The 22327-nt window shown below is 41.0% G+C and overlaps 1 protein-coding gene across 1 annotated transcript in view; it reads right to left on the reverse strand.

Annotated features, from left to right (window-relative positions):
• Positions 1 to 22327, reverse strand: part of PTPRG (protein tyrosine phosphatase receptor type G) — a 405417-nt gene that overhangs the window by 13512 nt on the left and 369578 nt on the right. The window contains exons 15-23 of the mRNA XM_030502207.1: positions 17280 to 17371; positions 7226 to 7322; positions 5451 to 5533; positions 5092 to 5226; positions 4722 to 4856; positions 4157 to 4329; positions 3505 to 3640; positions 3019 to 3165; positions 927 to 1020 (exon numbers count right to left, since the gene is read on the reverse strand). Coding sequence (XP_030358067.1) covers positions 927 to 1020; positions 3019 to 3165; positions 3505 to 3640; positions 4157 to 4329; positions 4722 to 4856; positions 5092 to 5226; positions 5451 to 5533; positions 7226 to 7322; positions 17280 to 17371 — 1092 coding nt within the window. The remainder of the gene's footprint in view (positions 1 to 926; positions 1021 to 3018; positions 3166 to 3504; positions 3641 to 4156; positions 4330 to 4721; positions 4857 to 5091; positions 5227 to 5450; positions 5534 to 7225; positions 7323 to 17279; positions 17372 to 22327) is intronic.

The raw sequence follows: 22327 nt of genomic DNA on the forward strand, positions 1-22327 counted from the left end.
TTTGTCTCCAGCAGCACACAAACCCAGCTGATTTATTTTGTTTTCCCTATCACTCCACAGCACCACCATCACTCACTCCTCCCAGCTGGAGGGTGAGAGAACCTCCAGAGACAAAACCCTTCCCTAATGGGTAACCACCCAGAAGCGTGTGTGTGTTCTTCAGCAAATTTACACATCTCTGTGTTTGAGGGCTGGGTTCAACAGCATCCTCAAACCAACTGAGAGGCCCAAAGTGCCAAACTGAAATCACTGCAGTGACAGGACACACAGTGCAAAGCCATATAGATTATTTCTGCCCCATTCACATTTGTTTTTAAGATATATCGTGATGACTTTCCCTTCAATTAACAAACTCCATGTCCGTGCCATTATTATTTTGTGCTAAGCTTGACTATCACGTCCTGTACGTCCTGGGTAATGTGATGGCAATGACGTTGTGCCCACACTTGGTCTGGTGCAAACTCATACTGCTTGGCAACCATGCACAGAGTCCATATTAATGACTGTGAGATTGTGTCCTTGGGCACTAAATACCCTCATATCTGGGGAAGACTCACATGAAGCAATTGAGTGTAGTAGCTGAATTACTAACAACTTGTGCCAATCACACGGGGACATCTCACCTGAGCTGGGAGCAGTATCAAAGTAACTCTCTCAGTATTCCATAGATTTATCCCCTACCTAATCATTCAAATACTTAAGCACTTCAAATTAACATTTCACTTGGACAGTGTATCTGGCTGACACTGTCACTATTTTCTTTTGTTCAGTTTCATCAGGGTAATTCTGTAAGACAAGACAGCCTGGCCTGAACAAAAGATTACATTTCTCCTTCCTAGTGGCTATGCCTTTTCATGCATAACACCAGGAGAGTTCAGTACAAAAAGTGATGTTAGGCAGTAATCAAACCAAAGATGTGATCTTACATGGCACGACTGATGAGTTCCTGTTCTTCTCTTTGTTGCAGTCTTTTTGAGCACTGAAGCATTCCACGTATTTTGCATTACACTGTGTAACCAGCTGAAAAAGAATAAAGTAGTAAGTAAGCCAGTCCTCACAGCGCTCTAAATGAAGAGAGGAGGTTTCTCTGCCAACTCCTGCGAAGATGCATTAGTAGAAGAATACACTGCATTGTTAAACTTGTTTAAACTACTCAAGATGCCAATGGAAATCATCCTTTTTATACAACATGTTTAATGGATAAAAAGATTTCTGCAGCTCTCAGCTTCGAAACATCCTGAAAATGAAGTTCCATCAAAATGTATTTTCACTGAACACTACATTTAAGTATCTTTAAGAATATATTTCATAGACTTGCAGGTGTGTTCAATCAGAAGCAGGTCTCAAGGAAGAAGAGCTAGCAAAATAGAACAACAAAACTATGTATTCTTCCAAAATAAAAGCCAGATCATTCCTGCAGAATCTCTTTTTTCTGCTAGGCCTTTGGGGAACCCACCATACCAGCATCTGAGATCTGAGGGAGGCCATGGGTTACATTCTCTGGTCTGCCAAGTTCATTCTGAGCTGCTTAGAGGCACAGAAAAAGATATCAGGGAGGCAGACTGGCATTTGAATATTCCTCCAGACTCTACCAGAGCAAAGAGAGTGAAGGTGGATTTTTCATTTCCGGCACTAGCAACTCATTACTCAGCATAATTTTACTTTAAGATGGTTGAATGTAAACCAATGTACCAGGGCATGAGCACAAGTTATTTTCTGCCAGCTTTGTGGCAGCAGCAGAAACGAGAGAAAGATCTAATAATTGCTGCTGGTCACGTCCCAGTTTCAAATGCACTCTAAACAAGATAGCACTCAACTCATCTGTGTACTGGCATAAGCCCCATTAGAAGTTATGGGGTTTCTAAATACCTGTGCAACGCTGGCAGAGAAAGTAATTTGTGAAAATGGCACTTAAGATATTGAAAGTTTGCCACAAGTCATCAGAAAACATCTTAATGTGTACAATTTATATGTGTACATTTATACTTATACATATAATCTATATGTATACATTTATATTTATACATATAATTTTTTTTAACGAGAAATCCTTTTCTCCTGCTGCTTTGTGTGTGTGTGTGTGTGTGTGCTTGTGCTTGCACTTGTTTCTTTAATTTAGTAATTAAGCATCTGGAATGTCTTGACTGATGGAGAAGTACTGAAATTTCTACAAGTGAATTCAGAGAAGAGCCTGTTTGGTTTTTGAATAGCTTGGCACCTGGTATAATTTAACGGTTTCAGTTCCTTGGGTAGTTATTAACTGAGTGAGTTTAGCTGTGAAAACAGATGTCATGTATAATCTTATGATACATAGTCTCACAAAATATTTTTAAAGGCATTCAAATAAAATGTAATCAGAAAATCTTAGGTTTCAAATAGGAGATCTGAGCAAAAAAGATTACTTTGGCCGGGATGAAAGCAGCTATGACATAGTAGGGAAAAGCAGCAAGCATAGTTAACAGCAACGAGAAAGGCATATTGTGTTTCCTGGTCTTAAACCATTTTTCATAAAATCATAGAATCACAGAATGGTTTGGGTTGGAAGCGACCTTAAAGATCATCTGGTTCCACTCCCCCTGCCATGGGCAAGGACATCTTTACTAGAACAGGTTGCTCCAAGCCCCTGTGTCCAACCTGGCCTTGAACATTGCCAGGGATGGAGCAGCCACAGCTCATTTCATGTCCTCCTCCATATATATGCAGGAGAGCCACAGTTTGGAGGAAGACTTCCAGTCAAGCTAACCACAGACTCAGGAACATGCAAGCCCCTTTGGGAACAGAGAGACCATCAGCACCAGTGTCCATGTCCCTCTGCTCACTTCTGCCTTCAAGAGTATTAATGCTGATTTCCAGCAGCGTTAGCTAAGACTGTGGAGGACGAAACTTCTCAAGCTGCTGAGCTGTGCTAATCAAGCGTTCTGGTTTGGTTCCTTATCTATGACAACTGACAGTGAAGCCAGATCATACAAAAGAGAGTAGGGAAATAAAGTCCCTCTGGATGGCAGCGATAAGCCTTACCTTGAACTGTTTCTCTAGTCGCGTTTTCCCTCCTATGCCAGGTATGAGGATGCTGTTAACATAAATATGCAGCTGGTTTGCAGATACTTCAGTCTCCTTCCCAAGGATGGCTTCCAACAAGGCATCATGAATAAAAATGTACTGCTCCTAGAAAAACAAGCACGTCACGTAGGCACTTGGAATAAGCTAAAGAGCTGGCTTTAACTGATGGGTAGAGCACACTAAAGGAAGGGTGTGCAAAACAAGCCACCCATGCAAGTACTGCCAAGTCCAGAATAAACATTTACAAGTGTAGCACATGCAACTGTCAATAAATCAAAAACCAAAATCTGAAGTTTCTGGTCTAGAAGAAGAGAGACATTCCAGAGCAAAAAGTGCCAATGATATATTAAATTTTTATAGGGATGTAACAGAAAAATCTGTTTTCTTTTTGATTACAACATAAAATGGACATGGCTTTAAATTCAACCCTGCTGCAATTTTTACCTCTGTCTGGACGAGGTAGTTGCGCTGTGTCCTGATATGTTTCAGGAAACCCAGGACATTAACTGTGCTTTTGTCTTTTATCTGTTGCAGCATACTGTCTATCACAATGTAGGTACCAGTTCTGCCAACACCAGCACTATAAAAAAAACATAAGAGAAACCCATGTAATGCAGCCAGATGAAAGTAAATGATCACAACAGCAGAACTAAGCAAATATTCCTGTTCACAGGCTTTCATTTTCCTGCTAGCCCCAATCATGAATGTTTCTCAGCAAAATATTTTGGTTTTCTGGGAATTTTACCAGGTATGTATTTCCTCCCTTCTGTGGGTATCTCTGTGCTGCACGATGAGGATGAATGCAACACAAGCCATCACGCCTGCGCCACCAAAGCTGGCCTCACAGGCCACGACAGTGAGGATGGGGCTGCCATGGTCTTGGATTTCACCTGCTCTGACACTTGCCCCTGTCTCCACTGCTGTTATTACTGGTACTGGCTGGAAGAAGCCATACAGAGATCTGCTCCGGACCAAACTGCTGCTATTCTGGGCCACTAAGATTCCTCCAGCCTGTGTCTATCTTACCTGGTGTGTAAGAGCACCCACTGTGCACTAGGTATGCTTGCCATGAAGTAGTTACTCACACCCATCATACCTGCAGTGCACCACCACTGGTCCCATGTCCGGGGTTCTGGCTGCAGAGGATCTCCTAACGAAGGTCAGCACCGGCAGAGCATACTCTGGCACACCCATGTCAGGCCACTGGGTGTAGTGATACTGAATGACTGTCCTCTCATTCTGCCGCCCTTTGGGGTTTCCTTTCTGACCCTGTGTGCAAAGTGTGCACAGAAAGAACAGAAAGATTTGGGATGAGAAGCGCGGAAAGATACTCAATGCTCAGCTGAAAAACTGCTGGATTCTAACAGAAGAAATCTGCAGCTCTGCCTCCTGCTAGGTGGAGACAGAGTTCAAGGAAAAATCCATGTGAGAACAGGTAATAACAGCAGTAAGTGTGACGCCAAAGCAGCAGTGAACTTGAGAAAAAGAAATACAGGTTAAACCTTTCACTGGGTTCCTTGTAATCCCAGCTTTGCTTACTTATTTCCCATCCACCTGCTACTTCGAGTTGCCTGTGCAAACACTGAGTTTTGCTCGTGTGTGCCTTGCATCCTAAACAAGCCAGAAGGCATCTGGGTGAGAACACTGAAGGCTTTACTCACCTTTTTCATCTTTGTGTTTCTGACTGTGAAGCGGCGCACAGTGTAGCAGGCATGAATGTTTGTGGTCTTCAGCGTGACGATGATGTTCCCATACTCCTCGCTGTTCTCTGATGGCCAGTACTGATCGCATTTCCTCTGAACAAAGACATAGTTGGGTGGGTTGGCTGGGGCTTTGAGCTGTTGCCTTGTATTTGTGTTTAGTGCTTTTAAAAAAGTAAACTCATGGCTAGCTATGTATCCCTCTGTTGTGTTAGTTATGTATTATACATCAATGTGTATCATATCCCAAACCATTTAAAAACAAATTCTGCCCCCATGATTCGGGAAAGTGGTTAAGGAGCAACTGCTAATAAACTAGAAAATCTCTTACTCTTCCTTTTTCAACAAGGTTTGTGATCATGACAATGATTCCAGTATTTTGTTCCCAAATCATCCTCCAGAAATCTTCAAAGGTAGATTTTAAAGGTCCCTGGGTAGCAATGTAGGCTTTTGCTTTGTTGTAACCCTTCAAAGAAAACCATAATGCCAAGTGAGATGAAAGAAATATCATGGCAGACATATTAATATTTTAAAGGTAACAAAGAAAGGTGCCTTTCTCATTCAGAGAGAGGAATTCATAGCAAAATTATCAGGTGAAGTTGGAAAACACAACCACTTCACAAGCAGCAATACTCCCTCCTTGTGGAAGGATTCAGAGTTAGAGAAATCAAACTAATTCAAACAACTTACATCGACATAATTAGCATTAATGTAGTCACTGTGCTTCGAATCTTTCCCTGGTAAAGGCCTTAGCTTCACCCTGCTGTGATCATCTGCAGGATGAAAAACAGAGCAGAGAAGCATTAAGGAAACACAGTGCAGAACTGCAGGTAAACATCCCATTTCCCAGGTACTGGAGTAGCCCTTACTAATACATGGAAGAAACTGGCCTTGGATGGGACACGAGAGGGAGATGGGAGTTATCTGGTCTTGGTCATCTGCTCATCGTGGCAGGTCCTAAGTCTTCACATCCCTTTAAGTATGTGGTTCATGCTGGGACAGCTTCTCTTTAAAGGACACTGGAGCCCCAGGAGCACGATCTCTAGGATCATCCACATCACACAGTGTTGTGTGATTCAAACAGCCCCACAGGGCTGTGTAACACCGTGTGGAGACACCGGCTTGGCTCTTGCAGGCACTGCTGCTGCGTTTGCTTGGCTCACTGTCTGACACCATTATCCTCCACTGCTGGGCTCACACAGCTCTACAGGCTCTGGAAGCTGAGTCAACATCCTCACTCTTTCACCACCCTCATCACACCAAGAGGTTAGACTTTAGGTCACACTCTTTAGCTCCCCTTTTTGTTCCACCCAAATGCTTGACTTTGGCTTAAATCAGAAAAAATATTGCAGTCCTTCTGCTCCAAGGCAGCAGCACTGGGCTGGGTGGCACTTCCAACATGTGCAGAGATGAGACACTTGGGCTCACTTTAAGCATGAGGAATCTGGTTTCAGTTGCCTTCCTTAAGCACCTCTCAATAGAGAGAATAAGGTTCCTCCAGGGGCAATCTGAAAGATTGAAGTGCTTGCTTCAGTTCTCCTCCAATTGTACTTCTCCCTCTGTGCCTAGAGGGACCAGACATCTATGTCTAAAATCAAAGTTGGGACAACCACAATGAATCCCCTTGCGCAGGGCCACACAACAAGTCTTTTACAGGTCTGGGAATTGGGCCTTAGCTGGCACCTTGGTTACTTCTGAGAATCTGTTAGAGACATGCATTTTCTTCCTATACTATCAAAAACATTCCAGATTTATTGCAATGTTTGTGAACACTGTGAACTTTTTATCAGTGGCTTTATCTTTGTTCCTAGTTCACAGTGACTGCTGCATCTGCCATTCGTTCCACATCAGAGAACAATATGGAAGAAGTTACTGCTTTCCATCCCAGACCTGCAATAATTTGCATTCTAGAGCAGAGCCCAGATTTGCAGTTCTCAGAGGAATACAGGCAAAGCCTGCACTGTGCTACAGAGATCACTGTTTGTCCAAGTCATACACACAGCTGAAGCAGGTTGAAATACAGCAGATGTACTCTGTAAGATTTAGCACCTTTGGGGTTATAAGGGAATCTCAGGGATCATCAATAAAACTCTTTGCTCCACCACGCAAAGGCCAGTTTTCAGGCATTAGCAGGCAGAAGAACTCTGATCATCAATTTATCCCAGTTATTCCTCCACTTAAGTTCATACCAAACTGATACTTCTAAAACTACTCTTGGACCATCCAACTGCAACATATTTCAGAACAAAAGTTGGAGTGAAATCCAGGAATACAATCCAGAGTGACAGAGAGGTCAAAACATCCCCTGCCTTTAGTAGGGAAATGATCTCCCAGCCACACTTTGACGTGTTTATTCATTTTACCGTGTAGTAAGGAAACTTGAAGCTACCTGCCTTTTCCAGTCACACACAGACACCCTGTGAGAGTGCCTTGATTCATTGTGCTTACAGCCAGTGCTTACTTACAGGCTAGGATGTTGATGTATCTGTTCTTGTGCTTGTTGTCGGGGTGGTTGGAATGCTCTGCAGTGATATTCATGTCGGCCGTACAGCGCTGCACTTCCTGGGTATAAAAAAATATTCAAATGGAAAATGCATCAGTCCAAGAAAACAGAGCTTCATCTTCTTTTGCAACAGCTCAAAAGAACTGCATTTATATATTGATATCTTAAGTTCTGGATTAAACACAGTCTTTCAGTATTGTCCTGTATGACATGGTCTGCTTAAACTGAGCCGTGTTATCTGCTCCCTGGTGTACAGTTATGCTCCTCTCCACAGACTGGGTGACAGATGGACTCTGAGCACTCTGAGGACCAACTGTCCCCTCTGACCAGCAGTCTATCTGTCTTCTGGACTGCATCCCCTGTGATGCTTCACTCTGTCCCTCCTTGGGAAGGGAAGACAGAGTCCCTCAAAGGCAAGAGTGGCCAGTGCAATGTAAGAAACTAAGCACAAAAAGCATTTCAGCACAAGACTTTGACCGCTGGACGACAACTCTGCTTATAATCTCTCAAAAAAGGGTTTCTGACATTTAAGTTTGGCACTGACCTTTTGTTAGTTCTCTGCAGAGAGATGCCTTTTATGAAATATAAATAAAACAGACCTCTGAAGATAACAGCAAGTACTTTAAATACCTCCTCTGGGACACTGATTAACAGCCCACAATACAGTGAAAAAGATAAAAGGTTGTATTCATGTATTTATATATTTACAAAGCAGAAAGAGGCCAGGCTTGCCAAGGTGTTCAGAGATGCAGACTGCTGCCTAGTTAAGGCTGTAGGTTAGATACCTAATTCCCATTAATAATTTTAGTTCTTAACTTGCCTCTTACTTACATTGTCCAACCACAGAATACAGGGCTATTGGAATGGGACAATGGAGGGTCTTTTCTCCGACCCTAGAGAAAAGCAGCTATTCCCCTTGGCCAGGCTGTCCTGGAGAGTTACACACTTCAGAGACTGTCTTACAAACTGAATCACAACTCCTGTGTGCTGCCATCTCCAAGATGTATTTTCTATTCTCTATTTAACCACAATCTTCCTGAATAAACTAAATCCCTTTTTATCACTAAATATTTGGTTAAAATCCCAAATTTTTGAAAAATATATCAGTGGTTGGAGTTCATAAAGTTGTGGAAGAAACTATATTTATTTAAATCTTTTATGAGATCGCACCTAACGGAACCAATTTCCCCCAAGGATATATGGGGAAGTGCCAAATTACTTTGTACTTTAGGCTTTAAAAATAACAGTATAGAACCTGCCTAAGAGGGAAAGTCATTAGAAGCTCACAGCTGCTACAAAGATCACAAGCTAAGTGACAGAGAAAAATTATCAAGAGAAATGCTATACAAACAGCAGATGTAACAGAGTTCAGCATTATGCAGACATTTCACAAAGGACTTGCATAGCAATTTTGATATCTTCTCCAGCATTTACATTTTAAAAGTGCAAAGTATACTAAAACCTTGAACATTTTATAGCTTTTATATCCACATGACACTCCGAAATAAGAATTGCTTTTCTCTCTCTTCCCCATCTTCCATAGGGAGAAACATACTACGCTCAAGGAGATGAGCTGAGCAAAGACAAAGACAAATCAAGCCAAACTCTCAGCTGGCCCTAATAGAATTTTCATAGTTCCATTTCTATCACAGAAATAAAAAACACCATTAAAGTGTGCGCTTCCCCTAATTCTGCCTGTCAGCTCCAGTAAGCAAGGGACTTCTGATTACACAAGGGGCAGGATCAGTTCAGCTGAAGTCATAACTGGAAAAGCAGCACTACTTACATGTTAGGTTGATTTAATGTAATTTCATTTTACCTTTTTTTCCTTTGCATTTAGAAATCATATAACATCACTGCTGTACCATTGTAGGTCGCTCCTAAAAGATACCCCCTTGCTTCTCAAAAGCCTCACGTCAAACTCCACATCCCTGCATCACTACAGAATTCTTTGTAGAAGTTATTAGCATTGAAATATTTATGCCAAATGCTGTAGAATTTAATACAGATAAATCCAGTAAGATTCTGTGGAGAATACTCTAAAAAGTTAACGAATTTAACAGGGAATTACCTCCCTGCTAAGGAATTTTCTCTGACAGTTTAAATACTACATAGTAAATGTATCACTTTCTATTAAATTCTATAGGATTCTTCCATAAGGGAATTGTTGGTGAGGTTAATCATTTTAATTAACCTTTTTATGTTGATGCTGACTGTTTTCTCAACTGAACATGTTCCCAGCTGGCCAATATAAAGTTAATAGAAGAGGAAGATTAAGCTAAGGCAGTGGAAAGGAAGGTCTGATGCTGTGAGAGCTGATTAGCTGAAAATGGCTTTTCTTAACACATAACATTCTAAGCGATTTTTAATACTTTGGAAAGCTGCTATAATGGTGGATTCCTATGTCTGCACACTGCAAAAGCATAGCAAAAGGAGTCTGTTCAAGAAAAGCCTTCCCCTTGCCAATGTGTTTCAATTGTTTTTGTCTTTTTAAAAATCAGTGTGGAACAGTAAAAGGCCATTTTGACTTCAGCCTTCCCCCCCGAGTCCAGGACATAACCAGCACTTTGGGACATTGAAGCTGTCCAATGAGAACGGAACTGAGGGCATCCTCCAGCTCCATGTTGTCCACTATAAGTGTTGCATGGACAGATGCGCTTGAGAGCAGAAGGTGGTTATCCACACTCTCTTACCGTCTCTGGTTCATCTCTCCAAATTCTAACAGCAATTACTAAACCACAGGCTCCCCCCACCAGACAGTAAGGCAGAAGTTAACATTCCTTTGTTATTAAAGCCAACATGGTTGTCTTTCATCAATGCACAAAGTGCTGCAAGACAAGACTGGTTGCGGCCTGCTATTTATGCCTCTGTTCAGAGGATTATTTACCCGTTGGCAGAAGAGGGCAGCCTGGTGTTAATAAAAATCACCCTGGAGAAAGTTCCAAAAAGTCACCATCTTAATTACGCCGTTTTACCACATTTATGTATATTACATATTTGTTTTCCCAGCATTTTCTATTGCGTATGCAATGAAAACCCTGAGATTTCTAAATCTTACTGGCTACCAAGTCCTTCATTTGCATTTAAAACATCACCACGATTATATTATTATTACAACCTAAGTTTGCAGGCAGGTCTGATCCCAGGCTGCTCACTGCAACCTATACAAACTCCTCTTCCAGTTAGCACAAAACTCCTACTGGCACCTTGGAGTAGGACAGATAGTGTCCATAGAACCACATCCGCAAACTTTTCTGCTCTAGAGTATTTTCTTTGGCGTTCCTTAATCCCACTTAGTCCCTTCCACTGATTTTAATGGCAGCTGGCTAGGACACTGCTGCTTTTCATGTTTAACTTTGCAGAACACATTACTGTTCGAAGATGAATGGATACAGGCTCTTATTCTGTCTTTTCAACTTATCATTGACAACCCAAGAAAGCAAAGTACATGGTTTCAATTGACCGTTAGTTACTGTAAAAAGTGTTCTAGTCTCTGCTATTATGGCTGATTTACCTTTTAATTATATTGTCCATGCTAATGCTAATTGGAATTTGATACACCCAGGTTTAACGACCCATTTTCATTGCCTTTCTGAAACAAGTTACAGATTAGTTTCTTCTAAACTTCAGAGAGTTTCCATTTAAGTGTAAAATCAAACTGCTCCAGTGTCTTGCTGGCAATATAAGGTTTGAGCAAGAATTTTTGCTACAGTGACTGAGCAGGAACTCGATCTCTTGATTTGGCCTTATGCAGTGCTGCTGTTGTTTCCCATTACTTCAGTCCGATGTCCTAGCAGGGGCTGAACTGTGAAAGCCTATGAATAGCAATGAGGAGGAATCATGAACAAAGAAAGGATCCTAATCTGAAGGACTAAATTAAATAAGATCCATAGCTATGTTTTGATATTACTGTGATATTTTTCAGCACGAAAGCAGCTAGTTCATCCACCCCTAAAGTCAGGTTTGATCTATTATTTTAATCCCAAATTAGAGAATTCTATGGTAGTGCTCTTGCTGTTTGTTTTATCAGAGCAAACATGAAGCCAGCATACCAACAGGGACAGCAGATAGCATTTGAAGATATCCCACACGAATAGTGTGGATTTTTGGAAAAATTTAGCAGTAGTACAAACTCTCTGATGGCACTCAAGAGAGAGGGGAGCTAGGAACAGCCTCGAAAGAAGAGGAAAATAAACAAACCAAAAGGTCTGAACACAAGAACGATAGTACTTAGATAGCTAAAAATTCATGTAAATGAATGAGAGAGGAGAGGATGGTGAAGGAGAAATATTTGCTTGTGGTATCTTGCCCTTCACATGGCAGGGAGGTGTCAGTCTGACTGAACTCTTGCATCGCTCATGCAGGGCTTCCAGGCAGAAACTTTGGGTACACTGCGGTACTATGGTTAGTAACGGAAAGCCCAGATAGCTGAACTTCTTTTATTGCTTCTCTTCAACTTTATCTCATAATCCATGATGCCAATTTCTTACGTAAGGTCATGTGGGGAGATAAGAATTGAGAACTCCAGGAAGACCCTCTTCCGCAGCAATCCTTCCTCATTCAGATTCAATGTGCTGCTTCCCTTTGGATTCGGTACAGCAACGCACAGGCTCAGAATACCTCTAATTATGGCAATTTTGGGCCAAGGTTATAAAACATTTCCCAGTGCAGTAATGCCTGCTAGCAGCATGCTTTTGAAATGGCATCTTTCTACTGCCAAATTCCTCGGTGTAGATGCAGTTATAAGCATGTGTCTGGTGTAAGCTGTGTCTAATCTATAAGGGATGCCAGTATAACTACACAGTGTTTTTAGTGTCTCAAGAAATGTGTGAAGTGCAGCGTTATCTGTCTTCAATGCAGCCCTTCACCAGAGAATAACATTCTGAGGTCACCAGTTAAAAAGAGCTAGTGACCCCTGCCCCGAGCATCAGCAACCATGAGGATAACGTTAGCAAATCCCTGCCATATCACTGCAGATATAGATTTATGTTATTTTCTTACATTTCAGGACATTTAGAAGAAAGTGCCACTGGAGTATAAAGATATTTTCAATTTATGTGATGAGGGATCTAGACAGCCTGCCTCCAAGTTCAGCGAGCCCGTGCAGACTCCAAATTGGCAATGAATCATTACACTCACAAGGCCACAGGCAGGAGAGGTCTGCAGAGATTGCATTCACCCCGTCTAATCGTCCCTGCAGCATCACTGACCAACCCAATCTTAGGGAGGAGGGGAAAGAAAATTGTCCAATCTCAAAACCCCAAATACTGCATTATAGTCTAAAAATTCACAGTTGGCTTTGGGGATGGAGGGTGATTTCTTGGCTTAGTGTTCCTTTCTCAGAGCAAAAGGACACAACTATTCAAAAAACTTACTGCGTTATTCCAGTAACCGGCCAGGGGGAGGGAGTGAAAAGCTTTACTGTGGGAGGTGGCACTTCACACTCTTTCTGATACAAGAATTCAGAGGGCACATGCCCTATATAGTCAGGCTATCAGGGGAACAGAAGATGACAAATGTGACATCAGTTTTTAAAATGAGATCCAGAAGGGATTTCAGGCACTACAGCCCACTAAATCCGACTTCTCTGTGGGGCAAACTGCTAGACGCTGGTAATAAATATCAGAGCTAGTGAACGTCTCTAACAGACTGTGGAGAGGTCCCTGAAGATGTCTATAGGTAAGCACAGTCTGGAATAGAATAGTATATTTGGATTTCCAAAATGTTTGTGAAAAGGCCTCTCAGAAAACATTACTTAAAAAACTGATACATCTTGGAGCAAAAAGAAAACTCCCCTTGTATAGTAACAGGTTAGAGGTGGGACTCGCCTGCCCAGGAATTGTCAATGCTCAGATTTCACCAGTGGAACCTTATAGAGACCTAATCTATTCCTAAATGGACTGCAGAGGAGACAAAGTGTGTTTACGATACAAAATTATTCAGGATAATTAGAAGGAAAGCTGTTTGTGAAGGGAAGCAGAACAATCTCGCAATACTGAGTGGCTGAGTGATAAAACAGCAAATGAAATTCAATGTTGATAAATGCAAAGTGATGTACTTGGGAAAAACAACCCTAACTATACATACATACTGACAGGTTCCCAATTTGCTATTGCCATTCAGTGACGAGACCTTGGGGTCACAGCTGATAGTTTTCTGGAGGTGTCAGCTGAGTGTTCAGTAGTTGTTAAAAAACAAATGGGATGTTAGGAAGAAGGAAAGTAATAGAAAACCGAACAGAAAACATCACTGTGCTCCTGCAGAACTCTTCAGTAAACCCACTCATTAAATACTGTGCACAGTTTTGGCCTTCTCATCTTGAAAAGGATATGGTAAAGGAAGAAAAAAAGCTACAGCGGGAACAAGTCATCGTAAGTCTAGAATAGTTTCCTCAAACAAACAAATAGTTTAGACTTCTGCAGATTTGAAAACAGATGAAGGGGGAATGTGAGGGAGGCAGACAGAATCCTGTGAGGCATTTAAGTGAACAGCAATGTATTTTGTAATGAAAAAACTAAGAGGCATCAAGATAAGTTATTAGGCACGAGTTAAAAGCAAAAGGAAGTCCATTCTTGTGGAACAAATTGTAGAATTCATTGCCATGCGATGCTCTGGACACCAGAAGTCTAAAGGGTTCAAGAGGCAATGAGAAATTTATGGTAGAAAGGTCTATTACAGAGTATTAAGCATAATGATGCCAAGAAAATTTCTGGCTAGACAAGGGGTAGATATAATCTCTGGCTCAGGAAGCCTCTCAATCTCTGTTCAGTCTTGCCACCAAACCCTGCCCCAGTGCTGCCTGTAAAAATGTGATACGCCACCCTGTATACCATAGCAGGAGAGTGCTGGAGCTGCCCGAGAGCAAGCCAAACCTCCTTGAAATGTTTTCAGTATTAGGTTGAACAAATTCCAAGGTAAAATACTAAGTTATATCAGAAGACCAGCACTGTTGATGCAGGATCATTGACTTTAATTTAAAAAGCTATTTGTTGTTCGGTATTAAATCGGGCCCTTTATTTCTATAGCAAAAATGGAAAATTCACTGGACTTAAAGGAAATCTTAACCATTCTATATATACAAGAAAGCCCAGCTATCGCCAGACAATAAAGCTGGCTACTTGTACTATGATTACCCAAAGAGAATAAGAATTTGTTTTGTACGTACTTTCCAAGGCAAGATTGGTGACTTCAAAGTCCTTTATTCCTCTGCACATGAAACGCTTCCTAAGCACGTTCACAAAATATTTAGCTGTAATTACAGCTCATTTTAAGAGGATGAGGGAGTATTCACACCATTTACTTTCAAAGGAGTCATCTTCATGTAAAAACCAACTCAACACAACCCACAACACGCTGCCAAAAACACAGGAAGAGACTAACACCAAAAACTAGCAACAAACACATGAGGAATGTTTACCTTCTACATTGGGCAGAGTATGTGTGTGCCCAGCTTGGTCTCTTGTTTCACAGGTTCCACCATAAACTTTCTGCCACAGGAATTTCTGAAAAGATTTTGACCCTTTTTCCTTAAAAACACCCTATGCACTGCCTATCTTTGGGAAGATTGATTTATTCTGTAGTATTGATCACATGTTTTCAGCATCTCTTTGCCACCCCTTTCTTTCTTCTTTTTAGTTGTAAAAAGCAGGTATGACTGCAGAACCTAATACCTCATTTCAGAAGCTCCCCAGGCATGACATGACTGTGGTACTTTTTACCTAAGGCTAGTGGCCTTGTAACACTGGGTTTTCTGTTTCAGCTGGAATCCTGCTGTTTCTCCATAAAACATTAGCTAAGTCTTCACTGTAGCTGGCAGATACAATTCCAGCACGTAGACCATGGCTGGATATGACCGGACGTGAGAAGTTACACCGCTAGCTGCCTCCAATAACTACTGTATAAATGTAACCTTAGGGTCCTCTATCCCTCAGCTGCTTTCAAAACTGGGATTCTCATCTCTGAGCCAGTTTAGGCACATGAGAAGCATTTTACCTACAGGCTCTGTGAAAAACCCCAGGTTTCACCCTTCTGTCCTATCACTGTGAACCATAAGGAAGAAAATCAGGCGCACAAGGCATCAGCAGGACAGAACATAAGCAATGAAAGGGAGCTGGATGGTTCACCAGACAGGGATTGTCTTGTTCCCGTTCCTCCTCCTTACTCTAGGAGGAGATTTCATTTACTCTTTCAGAAGCCAAGACTGCAGCTATGGAGAAACACATCTGGAGTAGCTATACTGTCTTCAAAACACGTGCTCCAAATCTTAAGCCAGCACAGAGAATAGAAGTTGGCATGTGCAGTGCAGTCAGAGTTTAACTTCCCCTTAGAGGGAACCTTGTGCTCCCCAAAACAGGATTAGTTGGTCAAAGCCATCTCTTCTACTGGCTGCCAAAGCATGGCATTTGCAGCACGGAGCTCCAGGAGGAAGGGAAAAATAAGGCTATTAGAGCAGTGTTTTTCTTTGCTAAAACACGGGCAGAAGGTGTCCAACATTTGTTAATAGCAGTGATTTTGTGACAGCTGAAGCAAAGCCTGCTTAAAGCCAGCCCAAGTTTACAGATGTGTTGCTGATTATTTTGAATAATTAAATGGTGTAAAACCCAGCGGTGATGAATAGCACTGGGGTCGCAATTCATAAATAATTGAGAAGAGTGAGTCGCATTTGATCATCCTGATCAAATTCTACTCTCTGGAGAATAAATGTTTGTCCTGAATACCATCAACATTGTTAAATGCCTCAATATTCCTGCTCAGCCATCCAGCCAGCAGTCAATTGAACTAAATCACTTTAACACCTTCCACATTTGCCTTCCTCATGAATACAAAATGTTTCTAACTTACACAACGGTTTTTGGGCATCAGACAAAGCAGCTACTCTTTATAGACAGTAACCAAACAGCAACAATAAATGTTTTAAATGATCCCATTAAAAACAATTCCTGCATACAGTCTTGTCTTTACTGCAGTAAGTGAAGAAGCCGTAGATATTAGGCCACCTATTTTGGTTCACTGCCTTGTTTGTAAGCAGAGCTGCCTCTCTGATTCACATGCAGCACACAAACGCACCTCCTTTTGCTGGTGGGGAAGCCAGTAGCACAGCTCTGCACAACTTCCTGCAGCTCCTCCTGCTTCTCAACACTCCCAAAAGTTCAGCAGAGACTGTGGTTAGACTGAATGAAAGAAATGCCTAAAAACTTCCCAGATAATCCTGACTTGTGCTTATTAAAGCCTGATTCTGCAGTCCGTCCTCATGCTGTGATGTTTACTATGCTTGTATAATATGGATTTGGTAACCTAGAGGTGGAAAATTGCTTTCACTTCATTGGAATTACCTCCAATTTATTGCAGATTTATAGGTCAGAATCTGTCCTAAACAGGTAATAAGATACAAACTTTTGAACAGTCACATTGGATAAATACTGCCAACTAAATCCTGAAGCCTTTCTCCTTGGTTTTGCTGGAAACTTATGACTCTAACAGAAATCTTTCCTGGCTGAACAGAGCAGGAATAAGAACTCCAGGAATGGACCCATAGTTTGGGTTTTCATAAAACACCAAATTCTACTACTGTTACTCATAGTGAGCACTATTTTACTCCTTTTGGGCTACTCAGGCAGTGTGTGACTTCTCAGTGTGACTCAGAGGAACACATTCTGGGCGAACAAGAGTAAAATAAGCTGCAGATTATAAGAAAAACCTGGAGTAAAAAAACACTGCTTGTATCTTCAATGCTGTTCCTGGGGGATTGCAAGCAGCTTTCCCTATTTAATAAAAACTTAGGAGGATGCCCCCTTAAAGGTACAGAATCTGTGGTGCTTAGAAAGCATCCATAAATGTCCAGCCCCACACTGCTCATACCTGGTGGCAAATTGGTATGTCCCTATTTCTTCTGATACATCTGAGCACTGCATTCACCTGACATGACAGCATCACACAGATGTCGCACGGTCCGTAACTGTTAATACATAATTAACTTTAGGAAAACAACACTTCATTAGTGGATCATTAAATCGTACCTCAAAGTCTTCCGAGAACCCATGCTGGTTATTAGAATACAGCTCGCTGATGTGTTTAACGAACTGCTTGACTGGAATTGCTTCCATATCATCTGTAAAAAGAAAGAAAGACGTATTTAGAGTTGCTATGTGCCTCACACAGAAAACTTCAGGAGAGAAAAAAGCCTTTACTCAGTATCATTTAGATCCGAGTTCCCAAGGGCAGAGCTAGTTCAATATGCAGCAATAAGAAATCTTGATGAATCTCGCCAATTTTGAGGTAAACTCTTCATATTATATTCCTAATTTTAAGCACTGCAATTATGAATAGTGAAAGTCTATTCCCTGGGCTGCTAATTTACAAAGCCCAATTGAAATTCAAGGATCATACAGTTCTTGTTCATAGTTTGAAGATGGGATGTGGATGGGATGAAGAGGTCTCCTCTCCTTCCACATTGTATAAAAAGAACAGAAGAGACCCAAAATATCAAAGTATAGTTGACAATTGCCCCCAGCAAGTTTTCACCAGACTGAGCAGACACACAGGCTTTTCTTCTGAAAGTTATTAACTTCTTCCTTTTTACACAACAATGGAGAATCCAAATGGACTTAAACTTTCTCTGAGAAAAGAACAGGCAACACAGCACCCACACTAATTTGAGTTCTCTCTCATGGCAGACACTATTCATAATATTGAATATGTATGTATTCCACTGGACCATTTGTTCTTGCTCAGCACAGTGCAAATATACCCAACATAACAATAAATCACTCACAGACAGTTTCTTTAAAAGAAGAAGTCAAAGGCTTGAATTGAATTAAAACCAAACAGGACTGTTTTGAGCACCTGGGACTCCGGACAGATTCTAATGAAGCTCGGGTGCAGGATGGCTGCCTTATTTCTCTCTCCTTCTCTCCCTCAGAGAAGGCCTAGATGTTGTTATAACCACCACTGCAGTTAGAAACACTGTGCCTGCCAAGATTCAGTAGTTAATATTTTCAGTCTGGCATTTAGAAAACATAAATTGCTATACAACTGTGATCACTTTCAGCATGTGAAATAATCTACTGCCTGATGGCTACTATTGTCTGATTGCATGACACTATTGTCTGATTGCATGATTTTATGGCAATACTCTGGTATTTATATATTCCATTTAATATTCTTCCGAAGATTGCATCCAGTTTATGTTTACTCCCAGTAATTCAGTGGTGTATTTTTGCTCCCATTTTGCAGCCATATGGTTTGGTGCTACAGCTGCATTATAATCTGGATTCTTTTCCTTTTAAACATCTACATTATGATAGAAAAAATCCAAATATTTCTACAGATACTTAGCAAAATTTAACGATAAATAAATAGATGTGACATTTACTGTATTCAGAGTGAAAGATCTTTGGCAGCTAAAACCTCTAAGCTGTCACATATGCTTTTCTTAGCAAAGGGTATGAAGATCTGTATGTGTAAATGAGGTTCTACTTTGGCAAGAATTTTATAGATCCCTGACAATCTGATTTCTTTCCAGCTGATGGCAGTTAATATTGACCATGTCATTACTTCTCAACTCTTATTTTATCAGGTAACGCTCTAAGGTGGCTTTTTGCATCCATTGACATTTTCAGATTTCAATTAGAACTCTTTTCTATTTTATTTGCAAGAGCCAATTGTTAAAGATATGTTTGCAATCTGATCACCTCCCGGTATAGTAATGCTACTTTAATTAACCACATGCTCATTCACTCAATAAATACAGAATTCAAAACATTTGACAAGTGTATGCTCATCTTAGCAAAAAGCTGCAGCATGCAGAAATGCTGGCACTTTAAAATATTTAATGGTAACATTTTGCTATATAATATTGAGAACGTCATCATCTCATAACAACATTTAGATTAATATTTTTGCAGCCAAGACACTTGAATGGAATGATTTATAGGAACAGCAGTCAATAGCAAGAGCCTGTAAAACAATCTCTCATGAAAAGTAACCCATACATACTAGATTTCCTTGTGCTGTGGTAGCAATTTCATATACTCTCACAAGCAAAGTTCCATAGTTACCATTTGTGTTTTTTCTTGAGTGGTCCAACTCAACTGAGACCAGCCCAGATCAAGGATTCTCTGCAGCAGACCACTGTGTCAATTTAATTTTGCAGAAGGCAGAATTTAATTTTAATTGTGATCTGTGAGCCAAAAAATACATTAGAGATAACATGTTCTCCGGTCCATTGAATTCCCACCAATTTCAAGGATGGGTCTGCACCAGGGATCCATGGCAAAATATGGTTAGTTTTCTTTTTATCATCATCACTGCATGGTGGCAGTATGTGTCCACCTTTATAGCCACTGCTAACTCCCTTCTCTGTTGTTCACTATCCTTTATTGTGTCTCCTCCCTTTTTCCTCTTCTGCATTTTCACTTCTGATTCCCTCCAGAAGCCTTAACTCAGTGCAGTTTCCTACTCTATTTGATAACATGGGCAACAATTAAACATTAAATAAATTAAATAGGAAATACTGTTGTCATATGAGCTCATTGCGAGCTTAATGCTGCTGAAGCTGTCCACAAACTCAGGAAAACCACATTGGAGCAAATGTAATTATTTCATATTAGGAAGATTAAAATCAGAAGCACAAATGTCGGAAACTCAAAAGAAAGGCTTATGATTTTGAGCTTTCTCTGGGATAGCGTGGTCCTACTGACTGTGCAAGGTCTGGCAGCTACTGTACAGAAGCCAGGCAGAGGCCACCTATTGAGAGACACCCAGCTCAGAGGGGACAGGCACCCTGAAGCCGGGCAGGACATGGCTGCTTCCCGCCTCACGCCTACCTTGTCCCCTCCTGCTAGCCACAAGAAAGCAGATGTATGTAAGATACACTCTGTTATACTAACCAATGAAACAGAAAAGCATTCAAGTAATTTGGGCCTCCAACTCCAAACTCCCCCCCAAGAACACAAATAACGTTAGCTGGGGTATATCGCATGCTTAGCCATGGGCAGCTGCCAGACCTCTGGTAAAATATGCACTAATATACTCATTCAGCACTCCTGAGTGGTATCTGCTCCAAGGTTATCTGAAGATGGCTGTGATCAACAGATGTAGCTAGATGCACAGAATATGCTCTTCCTTGCACTATTGTCAGTCCAAAGGCTTTTGTTAAGCCTTCTTGCCATCTTAAGACAAATAGACTTCAATGACTATAATTCTTTTAGTCAATGGAAGAGATTAATGGAATCCTATAATAGCTAATTAGGAGCTCATAGTCATTCTGATCATATTCCCTTTTGCACCATATACTTTTTCCCATCCAGAAGCTGGAGTGACATTTGATACTGTCAGTATGATCCTCACATTTTGCAAGACTTACACATTATTCAAAGAGAAGAGGGAAATGTTTTAATAACATACCCTCACCTCTAACACTGTAGATATAATTACAGTTCTGTCTAGCTTGGGTTTAGCCATCTGTGTTATCAGTGTCAATAAAGCAATTCTGAATTTATGTCACCTCAAAATATGAGCTGAATCTGGCACCACAGTAACATACTAACCCTTTGTGTTATGCAGAGAAAGAAGTAATCTGAGATAGACAGGAGCAAAGGTCTCCAGAACTTTAATAAATACATATATATACTTCTTATTATAAATAAGTTATAATAATATTCTTTATAATCAGGCACTACTGAAGCTGACAGGTGGGGACTAGGCTTAATTACTATGCTAGCTATTTAACACATTGGTAGAGTTCTCATCTTCACTTGCTGGTCCCAGATAAGTGCCAGAGAGGGGTATCAAAACCACAAAACCAAAGAGGACCACGATGCAGCTCATTTCCTGCCACAAAGAGAGTGTGCCAAGAAGAAAGCTGTCTTTGTTTAAAAAAACAATTGTAGAGCAAAACCTTTGCCTGCACCTAATTTGTTAAGAAATGGCAGTTGACAATGCATGATACTTAATACATTCTTTCAGAAGACAGCCACCTTCAAAAGAGACCCAAAGTGTATAAAAGCAATGAAGTTTGAATGGGGTTACATTTCAGGTTTGGATAATTAGTAATCCTACCAGGAAGGATTTCCCCATATCTCCCACTTAATAAGCTGCATTTGTGATGTTAAAGCCATAGGGGCCAATTTCAAAGAAAAATAGGATATTGTATAAGAGATGGCATTTCCACACAATAAGATCTCAGATACATTTTGATTCATTTACAGCCTGAGAGCTCACTGGATAGTTTCGTGGCGTTGGATTGAAATAGATGGGTTTGGGTGAGGAATTAATCCAGAAGGTCAAAACCAAAGTGCTTCCTCATATTACCTTTGTCTAGTTTGGAGTTTTGGGGTTTCTGAAGACCAGATGTTTGACATACGTGAAGAAGTCTTGGTAAGCAAATTCTCATGTCTTTCATTCTTTGTAAATGCTTTCTGTTTTTCAGCTATTATCTTACCCAGTCTACTAAACCCAATATACTTCTTGTATCTTACACCTTACTTTTAATGTGAAAGCTCATCCCATTTGTTTGTTAGTCATTGCAGTTCAGTCTCTCATTTGCAAAGCCACCTGGATTCATGTGCCATAGCTGTCACGTGGCTTGGCCCATCTGCTCCAACAGCAGCCACTTACTGCACTGCTCAGCAATCCTGCGCCATCCTTTGTGCCTCAGAAGCACCTCCATCAATTCTCAGCGTGCTCTTCACAGCTGGCTTCAGCCAAAGGACGAGGGGTTTCTCCCACTCCCTTCTCCCTGCCTGCGGGGCTGAGCAGTGAACTGCATCAGCCTGCTGATCTGGCTGATGACTATAAGAACGGATTAATTGATTTGTGGGGAAAGGGAAGAAGGATTAGTTGTCAGTGGGGTAGATGGGTTGATCCTACTCATTAGCGTGAAGAATAGCAAAGTGACAGGGAAACTGCCCTTTCTGAAGACAGCTCAAACCTGACCTGGCTCATGACAGTCATGAAACCAGTGACATTGCTAGTGACATTAATTGTGGAGAATCCACTCTCAGTAGCATATCTTCGCAGTTTTCATCTTCTGCAAATAAGTTTTTCCAATTGGAAAGAAATATCT

This window comes from Strigops habroptila, chromosome 11 (assembly GCF_004027225.2).
Source record: "Strigops habroptila isolate Jane chromosome 11, bStrHab1.2.pri, whole genome shotgun sequence".
Classification (NCBI taxonomy): domain Eukaryota; kingdom Metazoa; phylum Chordata; class Aves; order Psittaciformes; family Psittacidae; genus Strigops; species Strigops habroptila.